Below are 22,126 nucleotides of genomic sequence, written 5' to 3' on the forward strand. Positions count from 1 at the left end.
TAAGAAAATATGGATAAAAACTAGCTGAGAACCCCTGAAGAGCAGCAAATCTTGGGAGAAACCGGATGGTTTGCTCCTTGGGGAAGACCTCGTTCAAGCGGTTTAAGCCCTCCATTTGGAGCAGACTCTGATTCCACGGGCCAAGTGAATTTGGCTGGTTGATTCAGATCAACTCAAGAAGATCCCAGCTGAAGAGCGAGTTCAAAAAGAGAGAGGGTGTGCGAGCCCATGTCCGCAGCATCGCCGAATTATACCGTTTACCAGAAAGTTTGGGGGGTTTTTTAACCAGAAAGGAAAACTGGCTCCCCACCCCCAAAATAATTAAGCTTTAAAATGCAGTTTTGGTAAAGAAAAGTTTCTTCTGGATGGAGTGTGGTGTTAATGCCCTGAGCAATAAGGGCACTAGTGTGTGTGTGGGGGGGATGGTGAATGCCCCGTCTCTTGTTGTCCTGTCCTTTTTCTCACCATCTGCAGCTTCTCTGTCTCGCCCTTCTTTTTAATCCCAAATGGAGATATGAATGTTCCTGGGAAACATGGTTAGCTGAAGAAGCTACAGAGGGATGAGGATCAATAAATCTCTCTCTTCCGCAGCGTCTTCCTCTGTCCTCTCCCCCTTCCCCCAAAAAAGTGAGCTCAAAAAACACCACCAAGAGAAACCTCAAAGACTTAACTTCTGCAAAAGGTAACCCCCCACCCCAAAATTAAATGAAATAGGTGGCCCTTTGGAGCATGGTGTCTGGATCCAGTTTGCAACGGGGGAGACGGCCGAATAAAACCCTGTGCCATGAAAATGGGGAATGTCATTCCCATCGCCCAGCCTTCGGAGCGATGCTCCGTTCTGCAAGCGATCCAAAATAAGGAGTTGCAAGAAACATACTCAGGGCTTGAAGAAGCCTGCAACAGAAACCCCCCCCCCAAACTGCTGCGCTCCACCCAAATGCAAACCGGATTCATTTCTTATCCCCCCCCCCTTTCCTTGAAACTGGGAAGGGGGGAGCAAAGTCAAATAAAAATAAAAATAAAAACCAGAACCTTCTTCCTCTTCTGGAAACGGCAGAAACCCTTCTTTTTTCCCCAAAGGGAGAAAAAAAAAATTTAAAAAAGAGTTTACAATGACTTTACCTCCCCCGAGGGGCTATAGAAAAACTGAGCTTTTATTTTTGCTCATCAGAGTGCTACTGACCTGCTCTGTAATTATGTTACTTTCTACCCACTGTGCGGAGGCATTTTTCGCGTGTTACATCTCTTGTGGTTCTCACTTCAGTTCCTATGATGCCGTCACTCAAATGCTTTTCAAACCAACGATGTAGAAATCAAGAAGAAAAGGAAAATGGCTAAAGACACAGCGAGAATAAATGTGCCTGTTTTCCCCCCTTTTTTTTTGCACTCTTTCTTCCCTCTCCCCTCCCCGCTCTCTCTTTCTCTTCTTCTTCTTTTTTTTTTTTTACGTTATTCATTTAATTTCGCCGCGTGAGAATGCAAACGATAATGAAAGGTTGGGATGGATTATTAGAAACTGCTGATTTTAAGGGGGAGGGAAGAAAGATCCAGAGAGAGAGGGGGGAGAGATAATTTGACATTTACTCTGAGTGATCTAAACTGATTTGGGTATATTTATGGTTTATAAAGCATTTAGAAGGATTGAAAGGGGAATGAAGGGAGGGAGATAAGAAAGGGAGGCAGTCAGCAGTATACGTTTTCTTTTTTTTAAAAAAAGGCTGAAAGCTTAATCCTGAACAATGCTTTTCACTTTTAAACAAGACCTTTGCTTAATTGTTTTTTGCCTGCTGAAAAAACAGTAACCACAACAAAACAATTCATCTTAGAGGAAGTTATAAAGTCAAAGTTAAGAAAGAATGAATGTCAAGGGGGAAGTTTTAGAGCTGTTAATGTCTCTGGGGCATTTCTCCTATTTTCCCATAGATGTGTAGGAAAGTCAGGGCATGTTAAAAAAAATACTTCATTGTTCAACATACATTTAAACCATGGAAGTCTCTTCCACGTACAGCGGTCCAATCCAACAAGGATCGTTGGATATTCGTAAAATACTAGTCTTAAGCTGCCTCCAGCATGGCCAGAAGAAAGTAAGTTGCTCCACCAATTGGGTTGGAGAAGTTTTAATTCTGCAACACAGGCCTGCCTTCCAGGTTGGATCATGGTCAGTTTCCAAGGCGGGACTCAAAACGAAAGTTGTTCTTTTCCAAGGACAATTCTCCAGAGTTTTCTTCAACAAGATTTATTGAGATGAAAGGGATGGAATTGCAAGAGTTCCAGCTGTGTATCCTCTTGGAGTTTTGGGTGGAAACTTTCTGATTTCCTTTCTAACAGCCTTCCTACAATCCAGCAAAAAGATGGGTCTCTTCACTGCTAACAGGGGAGATTCCAGCTGTTTACATCAGCGTTTCTCAACCTTGGCAGCTTGAAGATGTGTGGACTTCAACTCCCAGGATTCCCCAGCCAGCCATGAAGTCCACACATCTTCAAGCTGCCAAGGTTGAGATACAGTGGTTTGTCTACTGATCTCCAAAACCTTTATTACTCTGGGAACTATACTTAAGGACACTTACCTTACAAGTTCTTCATTGTACAGGGATCGGTTTGACTCCCTTCCCAAAATGTAGACGTTACCCTTCAAGACAGAGAGCCGGACTTTTCCTTCCACGAGGTCTTGGGAACGGCTGATGCAACTGCGGATAAATTCGCCTTCTGGGCTGAACCAAAAGCCTGCCATAAAGAAACAGATGGCTCTGAGGAGTAGCTTCAAATTTCAGAAGGACAGTCTTACATGATTCACTAGCTGTAAAACCCCAACTCCCATGTTGGAACTGTTCTTTCTGATCTCCACAGATCGCGCCCTCCTATATGTAACTGCCCAACAGTTACGTTGTGTTGGTGTTAAAGGAGCTATCTTTCCTTTCTGTGGCCCAGGACCAGAACCGGAGGGTTCAAAGGACAAGGGAGGTGGTTCAGACTAGATAGCAGGAGGAAGTTCCTGATGGTCAAGTTGCCAGCCAGTAAAACAAGCTGCCACATGATATGGTGTTCTCCATGGCTGGAGGACTTCAAACAGAGGCTGGACCATCTTCAGGCAGAGCTCTCCAGTAGGTTCTGTGCTGAGCAGGAGAATGGGCTAGCTATCTTCTACATTTCCTTCTAACGCTATGATTCCCAAGAAAACAGGTAAAACAGGACTACAGCCCAAATTATCTATAGCTGACTCTGTTTTTCACACAAACATTTCAGCATGAATTAAGACTCTGTGAAATGGCCATGCCCTATCTAGGGAGGAACGTAGCTTTACTGCATAGACTGAATGGGGCACCCTTGGCCCTTTACAAAGGCCAGGTGGGATCAGCACAGCGGAGCATAGAGCTTTGAGATGAAGGGCATTGCAGTTTTGTCTCAGACATGGAAATCTTGCCAACTTCGTCAAGGGGAACCCAAGCCACCTTGTACAAGTCTGGAATTGACTTGTTTTCGAGAAACAATATGGCATCGTGGTTGAAGCATTGGACTATGACTCAGAAAGCCCAGGTTCAACCCCCTTGTGGAACTGGATGACTTTGGTCCACTCAGTTTTTCTCAGCCCCACTCACAGGGCTATTGGGGGGTTTGGGAGGGGAGAGGAAGAAGGAACATTAGGTACACCATGTTGAGCTCCTGAATAAAAAGGTAGACTATCACTCCAACCAAAAAATAATCCAAACAAAACATGCTAAACCACTCCCCCAAAAAACTAACCTAGTTTAAAACTAATCAAGGTTAACATGGCACAAATGCAACCGCTTCTTTAACGAACCTGGGTTCAGCCTGTTGCAGGAGGACGTCAATCATTTATTGCCATAAATTTTGGGACTGATTTGGATCAGTGGAATACAAGGGTTTGCTTCCGATTGAACGCCAAGCCAAATGAGGACCATCTGTTTTTGTCTCTGTATAATGTGCGCACTGCTAATGTCATTTAGTGTCACGGGTGAACTAGAGGTTGGTCAACAAACCTGTCTTTAAAAAAACTCGGCTTATCGTTGAAGATACACAAGACTGTAGCAGGCTGACAAGAATGTGTTTCAGATTCAAACAATCATCTAAGAAAATGGTCATCGTCCATGACATGGGAAAAAATTTGGGAGGTAAACTGGGGACTAAAGAGAGCAAACTATTTCAAAAGAGGTTTTTTTGTTCCCTCCATAGTTGCACATTTTGTCTTTTGGCATCTTCTTCTGAGCCAAGAACTGCATTACAAGCTTGAAGTGAAACATCTGAACCTGCAAGTTACAGTTCCAAGATATTCAATCACGCTGGTTCTTTTCAAACCCAGGCATCAAAATCCCCATTTGTAGGGCCCCATTTCAAGGGGCAAAAAGCCGAGATGATGATTATACATGTAACATTACCAAAGACCATCTGGGGAGGACCACCTGAAACCGGGTAGTCAACGTCTAGGGCAGATGGCTAAAAAAAAAAAGACCCTTCAGGTGTGCATCACCTGGGTAATCGAACGACTACACAAAAAAGTGGAACAGGATGACCGTTTCTAATCCCCAAGAGGAAGAAGAGGAAAGGAGGACAGAAATCAACCCTTTCAAAGGAGGATCTTCAAAGGAGAGTTCATCGCCAGGAACACAGAGGGGACCCCCCGCCTTCTTTTCTTGTAATTAAGAAGTTACGGTAGAAACAGTAGCCCTTTCTGCTAAATACTGGTCTACCTCTGTTGTACCAGAGGCCCAACAGAGCCTCTACCTTATTTTAGTTCCTTCAAGGCAGGCGCAGGTCTCTATCACACTGGGATATCTGTAACCATATGGTGGAGATCTGCTACCTTTCATTTCTCAAGTAACCTTGCACCGTCGTCAATTCAAGGAGCTACATCTTAATTTCCCCTTCGCTATAGGCCAGGCTTTGTTGCTTCTCCTATGAGAAGACAATAGAGCTCAGATTCCCTACGCGGATCCTCAAGTTTCACTCTTTTTTCCTGGGAGACGTGGAGGATGGATAACCCAGCTACTGTAATTGCTTTCTCTATGGAAGGGATCTTCAGATCTTTGGAATCTTGAAAGCCTGTTGTGGAAGCTGCCACCAGGTCGTTTTGACTTCCGTGGTGTTTTTTGGGACAGAGAAACCAAACCAAGTCTTGAAAGGCATCACATTTCATAAACAAAGAAAGCCATCATAGGTTGCCATGTATAGGTTGGGGTGGAAAGGTGATGGAAGAATGAGAAGGCGTCTTTGGGGGCCATGATTGTCCCACTCCTGCTCTGAACTCCAGGGTTTCAGAGGGTCAGTTACAGAATTGCAGCATGTAGAAGATCCCACTCTGTTCAACAGGTAAGGGCAGAAGACTAGGCTGCAGATTGGCCAATGAGGACCCCAAGTTTGCATTCCAAATTTGAAACCTTCTTGAATAGGGATCTTTTGGGATCTACCTCTGAAAGCACCAAATGCCTACCAGAGCTTTTTGTGGGGGTTCAAAGTTTCTCCAAGTCAATGCCCCTGAGGTCATTCCAGAGACTTGCTCCCCCCAAATAGAAATGGCCCTGTTTTTTCATTACCCACAATTCCTTGGGTTGATGGCATTGCAGTGGTGCAAAGCTTCAGTGCAACAAGGTGGTTGCAAGACCATTCACTCCAGTCTCTGAATCAAGTGGACTTCCTGCCTCAGATCAACCATTCAGACTGAATTGTTAGTTTGAATGGGATGGAAACAGACCTGTCTTTTCCCTAAATGGATGGTCTGGGCCAAAGTAGTTTCAGAAAATGAAATCAACCATCACAACAATGGAAAGTTGAGACTGTTTTGATGGTGTTCTATCAAAGCCTTCCAGACCTTAATCGTAACTCTTCAACATTTGAATCTGCAATTCTGTATCTTCTGCTGCTTCCACTGGACTCAACAGGTCTGACTTTGGGGTAGAAATGTCTACATCTGCACTCCCTAGCAACCTTTTGGCTCAGAAGAGAATCAGAAAATCCTGGGGTTGGAAGGGACCTTGGAGGTCTTCTAGTCTAACCCTCTGCCCAAGGCAGGAGTCCTCATACCATCTCGTAGAACTTGCTTCCCATTTTAATTCAGGGAGTAGACTGTGTCCTAGCTAAGTCCAGTATTTCCAGAGGCGTTACTAGATGGCTGTTTTGTAACTGTCAAACTACCCACTTATTTAAAGACCAATTCAGATCTACTCAAGTTCAGAGATCTTCCCTTTCCATTCTTATTTGCCCTCTTCAAAATGCTCTCTCTAGTCCAGAGTTTCTCAACCTTGGCAACTTTAAGATGTGTGGACTTCAACTTCCAGAATTCCCCAGCCAGCATGCTCTAGTCAATGTGATCCCACTCATGGTACACTGATTTTGTATATAGTAACTGCAACAAGATTACTGTATGCACAACGATGGAAGAATAATGAAATTCCCACCATGGAGGAAGAGACTGTGAAAATGACTGAATTTGGAGAAATGGCAAAAGGGACCTGTTTGCTCAGAGAAAAAAAAAAAACAGAAAAACTTTTCTGAAAGACTGGAAACCTTATGTGGACTTTTTGCTGAAAGAAGTCATGAAATTATGATTTATGGATTTGAAGATTATGAAAGACGGGGATGAAAGAAGGGGCTGAAGGAGCTTGTCTAACATCTAAGTGGGAGGAGGGACAACGAAATTGCAATTATCTGTTGAAAAGAAGGTCGGAAGTCATTCATATGTTTAGGGGTCATTTCCTCTCTTTTTTCATTTCTTGCTCCTTCCTTCCTTCCTTCCTTCCTTCCTTCCTTCCTTCCTTCCTTCCTTCCTTCCTTCCTCCCTCCCTCCCTCCCTTCCCAAAGTCAATCCTCCTTCCTTCCTCCTTCCCTCCCTCCCCAAAGTCAATCCTCCTTCCTTCCTTCCTTCCTTCCTTCCTTCCTTCCTTCCTTCCTTCCTTCCTTCCCTCCCCAAAGTCAATCCTCCTTCCTTCCTTCCTTCCTTCCTTCCTTCCTTCCTTCCTTCCTTCCTTCCTTCCTTCCTTCCTTCCTTCCTTCCTTCCTTCCCTCCCTCCCTCCCTCCCTCCCCTTTTGATTTGTCTTTTATTCTATGGAAAAATTCTTAATAAATATAAATTTTTTAAAAATCTAGTCCCTGTGATCCTCTCTTTCTCTCCCCCTCACCCCCCGCCCCACTTAATGGCCCTCCCGGCTTTGTAACAGCAACCTGGCGCTAATCCTCAGAATAGAAAAGCTTGTGGGAGTCCCGTGCCATTTGCAACACCTGGCTTAAACCTGGTACGGAGGGAGCGAGAACAAAACCAGGAGGGCGAATTTTGCAACGCTACCTTTCCCACAGCAGGCTGGAGGAGAATTTGCAGGGGTACAAGAGAAATGACAACCACTAATTGCCTTAAATTCAGAGACTAGTTACAATAATTAGGTGTTTAAGGAAGACAGGGCTGCAAAAGCGTTGCTTCTCTGCTGCATGGAACCCTCTGTCATCGGCAATATGGTTATCTGGCCTGTGTTTTTGGGGGGGGGATTGTTTGGTTTTGTTGCCCTTTAATGGCTTTTCCTTCCGACAAGCTACTGTTTGCCTGTCACGTTGCAGGAGTTGATTTCTGGGAGAGGTGCGGATAAAAAGGCACAGAAGGCATTGCTAAGAATCTGCCCGGTTTAAAGGAAAGGGTTTTAAGGAAGAGAGACTCCTTAAAAATCAGATGCGTCTCGCCCCTCCTGCCTGATCATTCTGTGCAAGTGCTGTGACCGGGTAGCAATGGGGGTGGGGGGGCAGGAAGCTGATAAAAATAAATAGTGCAATGCTGGGGGAAAAAACCACCCTCTTTTCATTCTTCCCCACCGCCCAGTTCTCATTCTGTTTAAGAAATTGCTTATGGATGGATTCTTTAGCAAAGAGGGGGCCAAGGGACAGGTGTCAATGTCCCCTCTTTCACGATGCAATCTTCTCTCCAGGGGTCTGCAGCCCCTCTGGCTTCCCCAACTTCCCTTTAATTCCAAAGGGGGGGGGAATAAGAGGGTAATCCCCCAAGGGAGCTTTTTCAGTAGCACATTATAGTCATAGCAAAGTAAGAGTCCTGCCTTTGAGAAACGGTGGGAGAGAAACTCAGCCAAAGCATCCCACCCGATTTCTCTGCCTACAAGTCATGGGGTGGATTTCAGAAGGGCATTTCTGCTCCACGCAAGGCAGCGGCTTCCCTGGCTTCCTATCCTTCCATGAAATTCCAATGGGAGACCTCGGAAGGGAGCGGGTTTCCAGATGGGGAAGTGTGAGCAGCCAGGGAGGCTGCAAAGGCCTAGAGAGATGGGGAAATACAGTCCTCTCTCAGTCCTCTGCAGCCTCCCTGGCTTCCCACCTTAATCCCAAGGGGAGGTACAAGGGGAGAGTCTTATTCAGATGGGGAAATGTGGATAGCCAGGGAGGCTGCAGAGGGCACAGAAATGGGGAACAGACAGTCCCCTCTCCAGCCATTTCAGCCTCCATGGCTTCCTACCCAAAGGGAGACTTCCGGAAGGATCTCTTTCAGATTGGGAAGGGTAAGCAGCCAGGGAGGCTGCCGAAGGATAGAGAGATGGAGAACAGTCAGTCCTCTTTCCAGTCATCTGCAGCCTCCCTGACTTCTCACCTTAATCCAAAGAGGAGATACAAGGGGAGAGGCTTATTCAGATAGGGACGTGGGAGCAGCCAGGGAGGCTTCAGAGGGACACAGAAATGGGGAACAGACAGTCCCCTCTCCAGTCATTTCGGACTCCCCATACTTTCATTTGGTCCCAAGAGGAAGCCTCAAGAAGGAAGAAGTGGGGAAGTGGGTGCAGCCAAGGAGGCTGCAGAAATGGGAACAGACAAAACTTTGTCCAGCCATTACAGCCTCCCTGGCTTCTCAGACCTTCATTTGGACCCAATGGGAGACCTCCAGTAAGATTTTTTTTTTGTATTGGGAAGTGTGGGCAGCCAGGGAGGCTGCAAAGGGACAGAGAGATGGGGAACACACAGTCCTCTTTCCAGCCACCTGCAGCCTCCCTGGTTTCCACCTTAATCCCAAGGGGAGAGACCTTTTCAGATGGGGAAGTGGGATCAGGCAGGGAGGCTGCAGAGGGATAGAGACATGGGAACATAAAATCCTCTTTCCAGCCATCTGCAGCCTCCCTGACATCCCATCCTTCTATTTCATCTCAAGGGGAGCCTCAGGAGGGAGATCCTCTCTGGAGTTTTTCAGGTGGAAAACAGGACAGCTAGAAAGACATATCACAAAAAACACCACTACTACTGCCACTTCCAATTATAAAGTCAATTCAAAACACCCCCAAAGAAACAAAAGAAATTCTCAACCATCCTGAGCATAATTAAACCCCCCTCCCCCCCAAAAAACCCCACATGCCTTTTGCAGGAGAAAAAAAAAACTTTTCAGAAATTGCCAAGCAAATTTGGAGATAGTATTCTTCAAAAGCTTGTTCAAGGGTGCAACAGTGGTGAGATGGATAGCAGTGGGCATCTTTCCCTTACATCTTTCTCTGCTTAGAAGATCCCCAATATATCTTTCAGGTCTAGTCCAAGGCATTTTGCTGCCTAAGGCAAAGGATAACACGGCTGTGATCCCATTGAATGTAGAAACACTCTCTAGTATGGTTATTTGGAAGTAACAGACTAACAAGACAGTCTAAAGCGGTGTTCCTCAACCTTGGGAACTTGAAGATGTGTGGACTTCAACTCCCAGGAATTTTGGGAGTTGAAGCCCACTCATCTTCAGGTTCCTAAGGTTGAGGAACACTGGTCTAAAGGATACATATGACTTTATCTTCCAGTACCCTGTTGTCACTTTCTTCTTGAAGCAACTTTCTAAGATGACTACCTTACTTTGCTTAATGGTGGGGCCAGCCAGACCACCACAAACAGTTCTGTCTTGGGTGTCCCATGATAAAACACAGGAATGTGAGAGCAACAGATTACTTAGCAGCCTAGATTAAAAGGTCAGAGCAAGAAACTAGGAGCCACTTGATGGTCATTGGAAGATCACCAACAGCAATGGCTGCTTTTGGACCTTGGACAGCTCCCAGCGATGAGAGGAGTTGTTCCACTGCAGCTTTTCCAACTTGCTGCTTTCAAGATGCATTGGAACTGAAACCCCCAGCATTTCCAGCGACCACTGCTGGAAATCACCTGGTTGGACATTCTGGGAGTTGCAGTCCTTCCGAAAACATCTGAAAGAAAGGCTGTTCTCAGATGTGCTAGCTTTTTCTGAGCTTCTTTGTATTCCCCTCAACCTGATCTCTGATTTCTTTTTTGGCTGGGGAATAAAGATCATTAAAGAAAAGCCAACAGAAATCCTACTCAGAAGTCTCAGGTTCAAGAGATGCCCCCTTTGGAATTAATTTGCATTACAGAGCTGACAGGTTGGAATGGGGTCTTTTCCAAAACTCAGCTGGGTCCTCAGCAACTAAATACATTGTTCCTGAGACTCTAAGTCACGCTAGATGGCAAGGCTTCTATAACAAATCAATAAAGAGAGGAAATTGGTCCAAACTTTGCAAAACCTTCTAGCTCAGGGTTAGTATTTATAATATGCTAAAAAGAAAGAAGACCATTAGGTTGTTTGGGATCCGATTGGGAAGAGAACCCAAAGTCCTATTTAAAATGGGCCTCCTCCCCTATTTCTGTGCAATAAGATATTTCTAGTTGTTGTTTCTGTGCTTCCAACTCAACCACTGTTTTGGTTCCCCTTTATTTTCACCTTCCCAGTTGGCAGCAATCCAGTAATGGCTCACCCTGCTGACCACACAGCTGCTTGAAAATGTCAGGGGTAACAACCTCCTTGTCTTCTGCTAAAGGACTCCTTGGCACTTTTTAAAAATACAAACCAGGATTTCATCTCCCATTTTCATGCATTTCCTCTAACAAAACCACCTGGGCCTTTCAGTCCAAGCTAAAATGCACAGTGCCCCAGTGTGGGCTGACTCTACATAGCAGATTTCTTTTGGTAAGAAAAATAAGAGTGGATAATTAAGAGGTACACACTGGCCCAAAATTGGTTGAGTGGGGGCTTAAACCCACTCACAGCTAGACAATCTGCTGAGTGAATCCCCCCCCCCAAGCGTATTTCCAGGCCACTATGTTTGACAGCATGTTGGAAAATACAAATCAAGGTATTTTTTAGTTTTGCTTAGTTGTTCAGTTGTGTTTTGGTTTTCTTTGTTAAATTTCTTTCCTTTTCTAGGGGGTTCATTTTTGTCATTGTTCTCCTCCCCCAGCCTCAAATAATTTAGTACAGGTAGTCCCCAGTTTCAGAACGAGTTCCATTCCCAAGGTCTGTCCTTAAGTCAAATTTGTACGCAAGCCGGAACAGTATTATTGTATAATCCTGTAGAAGTAGTATTGTGTAATGAACTCAAACCATTGTGTATTGAACTCGAATCATTGTGTATTTAACTTGAATTTTGCTACAATAGGCTCTGTTCTGAACTATGGGTCATCTGTGAACTGGGCATTCTTAACCCAGGGACTACCTATATGCCTTTCCTTTCCTCATTATATATGTTTTTCAAATATAGAACAGCTTAAGTTTCTTTTTCAAAGTAGATAGCCTTTTGTATAATAGTAAAGTATGCTTATATTGTTCTTTAGTTGGGGTGTGTGCATATTTTAAGAGTCTTGAACTTGTAAGGAATTAAAGCAGGCATGGAAATAACTTCATGGTGGAAAAATCTGTCTAGCCAGCAGGTTCTACTTTATGGAGTGCAAAGTGTTGGAGAAAAGAGATATTTCAGCACCATGGAGAACTCCCATGAAGGTTGAAGCTGGCCCAGTTGACTCAACTGAGACTCATCTTGGTAGTAAAGTTCTGGAGGAAGCCAGAAGCTCCCACACTATTAAAACACCCCCACTTCTTCTAGGCCAACATCTCTCCAGATGTTGCTCAAATCCAGCTCCCAGCATCCCTCTCTCTTGCAGATGCTTTCCAGGAGGGCTGGAAGTTGCAATTCAGCACCATGTTGAGAGCCTCAGGTTCATCATTCATCAGAGGACAACTTATAGGAGCCAGCGGACATTTGGGAGAAGGGCCAGACTAGATTGGTTCCCTGAACAGCTACTTTCTATTTTGGAGGCTGGTGAGTAGAAGTGATGGTACCCAGCCAACTAAAAAAGCTATGTAAACTTGGACCTTATTGCTAATTGAATGGGAGACCACCAGGAAATTCTCAGTTGTAAGACTGGGAAGTAAAAATATAAATTCCAGAAGAGGGCAATGGCAAACCTTTTCTGCACTGTTGCTAAGAAAAGTACATAAACACGTCCATGAGCGCTCAAGAGTTTAACTTAGCACAAGGGTGTCTTTACATTAACATACCAGAGAGGCTGAAGAAATACCCTCTTGGACTGTAGATTAAGTGGTGGTGGCTAGAGTTTCTGAGCTTATCAAGCTCACAGAACAGAGCAACCAATGTTGAGCCTGTTTGCCAGGAAATTTCCTTTCAGGAGGCGATCAGAGAGAAGTTGCAGTAACATTGTCCTTTGTCCATATTATTTTATTACCCACCCTAAAAAAATCCACTTCTGGAACAATTAGTGACATTCACTTAAGCTGCTTCTGAGGCTGGGGCCTCTTTTTCTCTTGTTTACTTGTCCTGATTTTCTAAAGTTGGGTTGCACCAATACATCAAGGGTGATGGTGTCAGTATTTTAAGTCGGGGGACTCAAAATGAGTTCATGCCTGTTTTCCCATTGGCTTCCAGAGTCAAGTCAGAAACTCTCATTGGGGCAAAAAACAGGGCCTCATCAAGATCAGCAAGACCTGAGATGATGCATTTTCAAAGCCTCGGTTGGGAAGAGTTTTGGGTCTTCCACACAAGTGAAGCAAAATGCAGAAATCCTTCAGAACGCTCTATTGCATTTTGCAATGCAGTTTCTCTAGCCCAAAAGAGATATTTAAAAATGCATCCATTTGCACACCCAAACCAAACCACCACAACAAAAGAGCCCCTCCCACTGTAAGTAAAAAAAAAAAAGTGTATTAGGAAAATAATTAGGCGCAAAAAGTTTCATATCATTTTGTCAAGGTTTTAAAAAAGCAATAAAGCCGAAATATGGACAAAATGAAGAGGGGCTCAGATCAGCTGCCCGGTGGGAAAGCTAAATTCCTGGAAGTCTAGTGGTTTGCCAGTGTTGTTCAACATTATTCCTAAGCAGAAGTCTCTGCAGTCCTGGAGTTTTGCACACCCACAGAAAACATGATGCTTCTCATCCTTAAGGATGTAGAAGCTGGCTGTTTATAAGGATGAAATATTTGCAGACAAATACTGCTTTTCAGGGGCTGGGAATGTGAGACAGAAGAGAAGAAGCAAATAATCATTGATGGGAAAAGTCTGTCGTGCTTACCTCCTGGGCAACATTTGAGTCAGGTAGAGAGAAGCCAATGATCTCTAGATGTTTTGGAGAATCCACAATCTCTTGCCATGGGGCTAATGGGATTTTCAGACACCAGGAGTTGAGGACTTCCTTGTCACAACTACCCAGACTCAGATAACATTTGCAACATTCCTGTCGATGATGTCTGGCCAGCAATGTTCTCTACCTTGGAAATACCTGCTTTTTATGGACTTGTGAAATGGCTTAAGGGTCCCAGTCTGCTGTGTAAAGGTATGTGAGAATGACCTTGGGAGACAGGAGGAAGAGGAGCAGACTAGACAACAGCCAGATAAGAGGCAGCTTAGCCCACAAAAGGAAAAGGGACATGGGAAGCGTCCCAGAAGGGACCCTCCCTAGTTGATATAATATAACTTTACAATCAAGATAGAGCTAGGACTTCTGGGCGTGCTTGTCTGGACTACCTCACAAGGCTGACAGCTCATCAACCAGGAAAAGTGACAGACCAGCATTTGATCCAAAGATTCTGGCTTCTACAGCTTGGGAAAAAGATGGTCTGGGGAGAGGGAACGTCTGTGCGTTGTTACGTACCGTTGTATACCAGCTCGGCAAACCTCAAGGCCAGCCCTTGCTTGACTTTCCGCACCTCACGGTCCATCATGAAGGCCTCGATGTCTAAATGGGCGTGGTAGAGGATTGTCCCCGCTGGAGTCTCATAGATACCTAGCCATTTCATCCAAGAGGAGGGGGAAAGGGTTGGGGGAAGACGGAGGAGAAAAGAGAATGGAGAATGAGTCCTAAACTGTCACGAAATGACAAAAAATAATGATTCGGTTGACAGAAGGAAATGCAGTCCCGGCTCTATTCAGTCTCAGCTTGCCATAAAACGCAACTGTCATTACAATCCCGCTGGGGCCGAGACAGTCCAGTCCGCACCTTGTGGAGAAAATTTCTAGATTCCTCTTTTTGAAGAAACACTCCAACAAGGCTAAATGACAGGGTTTAAGAAGGCGATTCCCCACCGATGGATGCCCACCAGTCTGGGGCTGAAAACCTGTAATTAAACAACCACGCGGGGCAAAGTCATGGGGGTCTGTAAAAAAAAGAATCTTCCCTCTCATCTCTCTCCCCCTTTACTCTTCCACCGAACAAGGGGGAAAAAAAGCAGGGGGAGACCTTGATAAGCAGGGAAGAATGGAAAACAGCAGAATCAGAGGGAGAGTTTCCATGCGTTTTCCTTCATGGAGGACCCGATTTAGTCCTTCAGGGTCTCCCAAGATTGGAAAACGCATTGCACAAGGAAAGTTTCATTCTCCGGGGAGAACTCGGTACCAGGGATTAGCAGCGATCAGCTTTTTGGAATCAATCGTTATTTTTATTTGCTCATGTATTCAATCTGTACTCCACCCAGCCCCCAGCAATTCTGGAGCTTAAGTGGATTCAGGTTGTTTTTCAATGGAAAATAAAATAATCCTGATTTGGGCCTTTGGTCTACAGCTCTGAAAGTCACAAGGGCTTGGTGGAGTCCCCATCTGCAGGAGCAGTATATCCCTGAAGCAAGGACACATCAGGACAAACAGTCAACCAACCACCCAAACCTGCAGAATCCTCAAAGGTTCCTGTTGGCTTGTAGGAAACAGGAGAGGTAGACAATGACCACCTTTGATGTAAGGTAGGTTAGAAACTGTCTTCAGACAGTTGTCAGTCCACCCAACGGGATTCATGCGTTGGTGTGAGTTGTGTTTCGTCTTAGCAGCTTGTCCAAACCATGGTGAGTTTCCTTCACGGCATAATATGTTACGCAAATACAACCCACTGTGATTTATTCAACAAATCACGATTGAACATAAAGGGAAGGAGGGGGAAGCACATTCAGACTTGCAAGATTCTGTTACTGTAACCTTATAATAAAGTAGTATTAGCATTCATAACTTGGGTTTCCTGGTCTAGACTACCTCGAAGTGTTGACATCAATCTTGCAAGTCTCAACACGCTTCCCCCCTCCCTCTCTTTATCTTCAAGAGAACTAGGGAGGGTCTCATTTGAGACGCTTCCTCAGATTACATTTCTGCCCTAGACTCAGAGTTCTTTTATCTGACTGTTGTCTTTGCTGAACCTCTTCCTCCTATTCCTCAAGATTATTCCTTCTGTCCATTACAGACAGACAGACAGACAGACAGACAGACAGACAGACAGTAGATATATAGTGTCAGCCCTTCAAGATAGAGCAAACGTGGACACCAAAGACATGTAAGCTAATTCTACTTTTATTATATATTTATAGTAACAGAATCTTGCTAGTCTGAATGTGCTTCCCCCTCCCTCCCTCCCTTTATCTTTGTGAGAACTAGGGAAGATCTTGTCTGAGACGCTTCCTCAGATTACAGTTCTGCCCTGGACTCAGGTTTCTTTTATCTGACCATTGTCTTGGTTGTGGCTCTTCCTCCTGTTCCTGTGATTCCTTCTGCCCATTGCATACTGTAGCTTCATGCATTATTGGAACATAGCACTTTGGCCTTGGGTTCAGGAGAAGCCCGTTGAAGCTGCACAAAGCAGATTAGCACAGACTGTGTGTCTGGTTCCCCACTTTGTGCTACCCAGAAAGGCTGCAAAAGTCTCCTTAGACAAGGGAACTTCCCAGAGTTGCTCATTATGACTACGGCTGTATCTTCATGCAACACGCTTCCATCAGGGTAAAGGTCTAGTCGTTGCATTCACACAGTCAGTTAGGCTTGTTTCATTTTTCCCTTGAGGTCCAAGAGGAAAAACGGAACATAAACACAACAACGACTACACAAATAAATAAATAAATTTAACCTGAGAAAACGGTTGGAAAGACTGTAAGCTGAGAACACCAGGGCAGTTAAAGACCACATCCCAATTAAAATTAGAATTAAATCAATACGCCGATGAAGACTTTTGCCTTTCTTTCTTGGGCTGTAATTTCAACCTCTTGCACAACTTTTAGTTGGGAATAAACAAGGGGCTTTGGAAGGGACGGGTGGCTTTGGTGCAAGGGGGAGTGAAGAAGGAGGATTTTTTTCCTTTTAATTACACACAAAGATAGATAGATAGATAGATAGATAGATAGATAGATAGATAGATAGATAGATAGATAGATAGATAATATGTTATGCATTCTATACATTCTATACATACTACGTACATGTATTCCTTTAATTACAGACAAGGATACACATACACACTGTATATATAAAATACGTTATGTATTATACATGATATATTATATATATCCTTTGCAACCCTCTGATAGCAACTGGAAACCTTAGAGGGGAACTAAAAAAAAGAGCAAGCAAGCCCTAGCGAGATCTGCTGTGTCAGAAAAAAGATCTCTTCCTCTGGGGATGTTAAAGTTAATTTAGACTGATAAAAAGCTGGTGTTTTAATGTTTGCATATATGCGTAAGCTCTCATTCAATTTTTCCTCTCCTTTATGCATTTCCCCTTCCAATTTCCCCCTCCCCCCCAGCCATTTTACTCAGGAAAAATAAATGAAAATAGAAGACACCTTTTTCCCCCCCTTCATCTTCCTCCCGCTTTCTAATATTTTTGCTTGATCGGTGACAGGAAGCTGAAGCTACGAGGACGGTCGTTTGGAAGGCAAAGTAATATTTTGGATATTTTTACTCCCCTCCCCTCTCCTCTGACAGTCAAAGTGCAAATCACAGCGCGAGAAAAGAAGCAAATGATAGATGCTCTTCCTGTGTTACTATGCAAGAGACAAGAGATCCCTTCAAAAGTGTCACTCCGCCACTTGGAGTGTCAACTGCATTTCTCTGTGTTTACAGTAAAAAGACAGCAGTGTCAGGAGGCTCAGTATATTTCAATCGTGCTGTAATTGCTGCTAGGAGAGAGTTGGTGGGGGAAGAGAGAAAGGAATGGACGGGGTGGGGGACTACGTGGATTCAATCCGAGACAGCTCTTGCTACTTAAAATGTTCTAATTTGCAATGGGTCTGCTTAAGTTGCACCAGGGCATTGTGGGTGTCTTGGCAGGATCCGTGGTCCTAGCTGGGGCCACGCACACTCGCCTGGGAACCTCTGCAAGAATGCCAGTCTTGCGAGGTAGCCCAGACAAGAAGCACACCCAGGAGTCCTAGCTCTGTCTTGATTGTAACAGAATCTTGCAAGTCGGAAAGGACACCTCTCCCCCTCGCCTTTACAGTCCAAAAAACAAAGGAGAGTCTCTTCTGAGATGTTTCCCACACCCCTTTTTCTTCTGTGGGCTAAGCTGCCTCTTATCTGACTGTTGCCCTGGCTGCAGCTCTTCCTCCTCTCTCCCAAAATTGTTCCCACAGACCATTACAGAAAAAGTGTCAGGCCCACTACGTAGACCAGACCAGGAAATCAACTCCACAGGAAGACTAAAACTACTTGTACTGAGATTGGCTCTAATAATAGCATTTTACAAGTCGGATTGTGCTGGACCTTCTCCCCCTTTTACTCCAGTGAATTAGGGAGGTATTTGCCTGAGTCACTTCTGAATATTATCTCACTGTTCTGGACTTAAAAAATGTTTCAGTCCTTTTTGCCTCGGGAAGATTTCCTGCATATCTTCATCAGGGTCGTCTTCCTGACTCTCTACACTACTTTACCTGGCCAAGGTACAGCCAAGGAGGACCTTTCCCTTAGTTACAAGGGAAAAACAAAACAAGACCAAGTTAGCATCGGAAGATGCTCCTTCTAAAGACAAGACAGACTGATAGACTGGTGTGATGTGTGAACCCAGAGAATTGTGGTTTATTCCATAAACCATGACTAGAGCAGTGTGAACTTAACCAAAGAAGCATGATGCTCTAAAAGTGGAATCAATGCTATCTCATTGCGCTAGACTTTAAAAAAAATTCAGTCCCTTTTGCCTAGGGAATGTTTCCTGCATATCTTTTTCAAGGTCATCTTCCTGATGTCAAGAAAAAAATATAACTTCCTGCCTCAATGTATCGAGCAGTGTTTCTCAACCTTGGCAACTTTAAGATATGTGGACTTCACCTCCCAGAATTCCCCATACTAACATGGGTGATATATTCACCAGCTCATATGCAACTCTCTAAAAACATTCTTTCCTATGTAAAATGTATGGTTGGGTTTGTATATTTTCTGGGTTCACAGGCCATATTCCATCAGAGACCACCAACTAGGCTGGATTCTTACAACATCTACACACCACAAAAAAACTAACTAAGCTTGGTGTGCTGTGTGAAGATATCTCCCAGGCCTTTCACTGAGCAGGCTAAATTTATACACTGTGAACCCAGCTGATTAGGATTAGATGGACAACTAGTTCCAGATGGTGACTTCCTTCTGGCAGCAAGACCTAGTCAGCCTCATCATCTGGGAGAAAAGAGGAAATGGAGATGCTACCTCTGAAAAAGGAAATATATTCCTTGAAGAACCATCCCAGAATTCTTTAGGCCACCACCAGATATGTTAAAAGATGGTTTGTTGATGGCCATATGTTGGTGTGAAGCTACTTCCTTCACCCAACTTGATTCTGTTGCCAAGACAGATTCAAGTAGACAGCCTTGTTATTTAAATGCTGGGCCTTCACGGACTTGGCACGATAGCGTTAATTGCCCACTTTTGAATATAAGCCATCAGATTTAAAGACAGCCTGTCTGCCAGGCAGGGAATGTATAGGTTGGCTAAGGTCCTCATGAACCACAGACTATCAAGACCATTCTAGTTTAGCATGTTGTGTGAACCCAATCTCTATGGTCAATGTATAGTTTAGTGTGTCCTACAAAACCAGAACATTGGGCTGAGTATACCATGGATTATGTGTTATGTAAACCCATTATTAGAGCCACTGGAAATGGGCATATAGGAGAATATTGAACCCTTACCTCTTGACTTCATCCCAATAAACCGATTCTCCACAATATCAATACGCCCAACACCATGCTTGCCACTGGAGGAAAAAAGGAGATAAGAGATGTTACACGTGGGTATATTTTCTGAACCTGCATAAAAATGGTGCAACACACATGGCCCAAAACTCAACGGATGAGACCGGCCTTCTTTAAATGGGTGGACTACAGCTCCCAACTTTCCCTTGCCAGCTGCCACATGGCCATTGCTGAGACTTCTAGGAACTGAAGGGTGACCTCTGGGCAGTGCCAACTTCAACTCCCAGATTTCCAGCCAACAGGGCATTGCTGAAAATTCTAACATTTCTGTTGGTCAAGGCAGTGAGGACTGTGTTCCTTCAAGGCATCCTCTGGACATTTTGGAATTATCATCCTAGAATCCACAACTAGCCCTGGAATTCTGAGAAGGCTGACAGCAGTTCTCCAGCAGCATGTTGTCAAGTTGCTGGGGATTTTTAAAAAAAATATTATTATTTATTAAAGTTGTATACTGCCAGACTCCCTACAAATGGTTTGCATACCTGTCAAGAGTAACACCCCAAGCTATGGCTTTTCCCAGCAATGAAGACCTGCAGGCAGGGGCCCCTGCATGCTTTGAAGCACTTTCCTGGATCTGAAAGTGAAGAACTGCACAGCCCCAACTATTTTAGGCCAAAGGTGTCAGCCCTTTGAGGTAGTCCGGACAGGAAACCAATGCCGTGAGTATTAACACTACTTTATTATAAGGTTACAGTAACAGAATCTTGCAAGGTTGAAAGTATTTCTCCCCTTCTTTCCTTTATTGTCCCGAAAACTAGGGAGGGTCCCTTCTGAGATGCTTTCTCCCCTCTCGTTCCTTCTGTGGGCTGAGCTTTCTCTTATCTAACCATTGCCCCTCCTGTGGCTCTTCCTCCTTCTGTCTCTCGAGGATATTCCCACAGACCATTACAAAAGAAGACTGGTTTTTTTGGCCACTGCTTAAAATCAAAAGCAATTCTTCTCCAAGCGCAACTCTCACCAAGTTTTCTTTAACAAGATTTATTGAAACAAAAGGGACGGAGTTGCAAGAATTCAAGCAACTGAGCTAATTTCCATTGGGAACCAATATATCTCTTTGGAGTTTAGGACGGAGCGAAGACTTTTTAATTTTCTTCCTAAAAGCCTTCTGCAGATCTGGCAAGAGGGCAGGTCTCTCCCTGATGATCAAGAAGGTCGCAGCTGGTTGTTTACAGAACAGATTCCTGAATCTTTGGCGATCTAGGAACCAACTCTTACACCGTCAATCAATCAAGTTCAATATTGCCCAGACCAGGAGAACCTAATCTGGACCTTTCGGACAAGATGAGGCTAGCTAAAATCTTGGGGGCTTCAAAAAGTCACTGCTGAAGCAGTTCTGTTTGTGAACCAAAACAGTATTAAACACATGGGAAGTCAATCATCACATGGTGTTTAACACAATTAAAATTAAACCACGTAACGTCTTGGTAATGTCTCAGTTCTATCTAGTTTGGGGGATGGAGTTTCAGCATACCATTGAACGGTCAAGGGGGCAGCTCACCCCTCCCAAAAATAATCAACAGTCTTGGTTTACAGTGCCCAGATTCACCCAACATGCTCATCCAGATGATTCAATTAGCCCCATTTTCTTGGTTCACAAATACACTTAACCAAAACCAAAACCAACAGCCTGTGGTTACATCATCACAGCAACAAAAATACTCCAAGGTTAAAATTGACCCTGCTTATCGGGTGAAATGCAGGCATTGCGTGAACCCAGCTCATGAATGGCAATGCCTTTCCAGTGTTTGAGACACAAGTCTTTCTGGGGGTGTTCCTAAATTAGTCAATAACCTGTCCCAACTGCACTAACCAGTTAAACCCAGCTGGTCCTGCTTCTTCTCAAACTTAGCCCACCCTTTGAACTCTTACTCTGGATCTTGCCTAGCCAAGAATCAAAGTAGGGTTGTTCCCAGCTGCAATAATGACAACATGGAGATGAACCACCTTGCCCTTCTTCTCACCACTGTGAGCTCTGTGTTCAAGCGAGCCTGTTGGACATCTCTCTCTTTTTCAGAAAAAGAGGAAGAACTTAGCAACCAGCGGGCCAGGACCACCCCAAGCCATCTAGGTAACAATCTGATTTAATCCCCAACAAGGAATTAAATTTGCACTTTTGGCCCAGAAAAGAGATGAGTTTTTTTGCAAAGACAGGTAAAGTTTAAGTTCCCCAACTCTTTGCAGGACTCCGTGGCTCGGTATTGGAGTTGGAAAACTGATGCGGGCCAAATGAACCAAAACGGAGGCATGGTGGGACAGGGAGGGGGGGGACATACCCAAATCACTTACGCAATTTCGTTCAGGTAAGTGAACAGCTCCAGGGACGAATGGTAAACAGCCCCATCCTTCACATTCGTGACCTTCACGGGGACACCTGCCAGGACACAAAAAAAGCTAGATTAGCATGGCAAAAAAAGGGGGGAGGAGGCAGGGGTCTGGCCCAGAGAGGGGCAAATTTTGCTCCCTCTCGTAAGGTGGAGAACCCGACTCCTGAGTCGCCTTATTAACGTCAAGAGCGCCTCTTGAAAACCTCCCTTCGAAGCTGTTAAATAGAGGTGACAGATATGAACTCCAAATAACTGGGCTAAGCCGCTTCGTTCCAAAAGCATTTAAAAAGATTTGGGGCGCACGGGGAGGGGGGGGCGGCAGAAAGAGAGAGAGAGAGAGAGAAAGAGAGAGAGAGAGAGAGACCCCTTGTACAATATGAGGCTCCAGAGGAAAAGAGCCCCAGAAAAAAAAAAGCCGTAAATATCCCCCCCACCTAATTCTCCCTCCTTCCCACCCGCCTGATCGCTGTCTTTTTTTGGGGTGGGGAGGGAGAGCTGGAAACGCAGCAAAGGTTGCGGCTAATTAAATTTCATGCTTGATCATTGTTTG

General features: G+C 44.5%; 1 protein-coding gene across 1 annotated transcript in view; it reads right to left on the reverse strand.

Annotated features, from left to right (window-relative positions):
• The window catches only part of ASS1 (argininosuccinate synthase 1), a 73,925-nt gene that overhangs the window by 7,157 nt on the left and 44,642 nt on the right, over positions 1–22,126 (reverse strand). Inside the window, exons 10-13 of the mRNA XM_088147093.1 lie at positions 21,539–21,623; positions 19,190–19,254; positions 13,919–14,050; positions 2,568–2,724 (exon numbers count right to left, since the gene is read on the reverse strand). Of these exons, the coding sequence (XP_088003219.1) occupies positions 2,568–2,724; positions 13,919–14,050; positions 19,190–19,254; positions 21,539–21,623 (439 nt within the window). The remainder of the gene's footprint in view (positions 1–2,567; positions 2,725–13,918; positions 14,051–19,189; positions 19,255–21,538; positions 21,624–22,126) is intronic.

The sequence above is a fragment of the Python bivittatus genome, unplaced genomic scaffold (genome assembly GCF_059951505.1).
Source record: "Python bivittatus isolate LINGU-HERP-01145 unplaced genomic scaffold, Pbiv_v1 ctg000160_np1212, whole genome shotgun sequence".
In the NCBI taxonomy this organism is placed as follows: Eukaryota; Metazoa; Chordata; class Lepidosauria; order Squamata; family Pythonidae; genus Python; species Python bivittatus.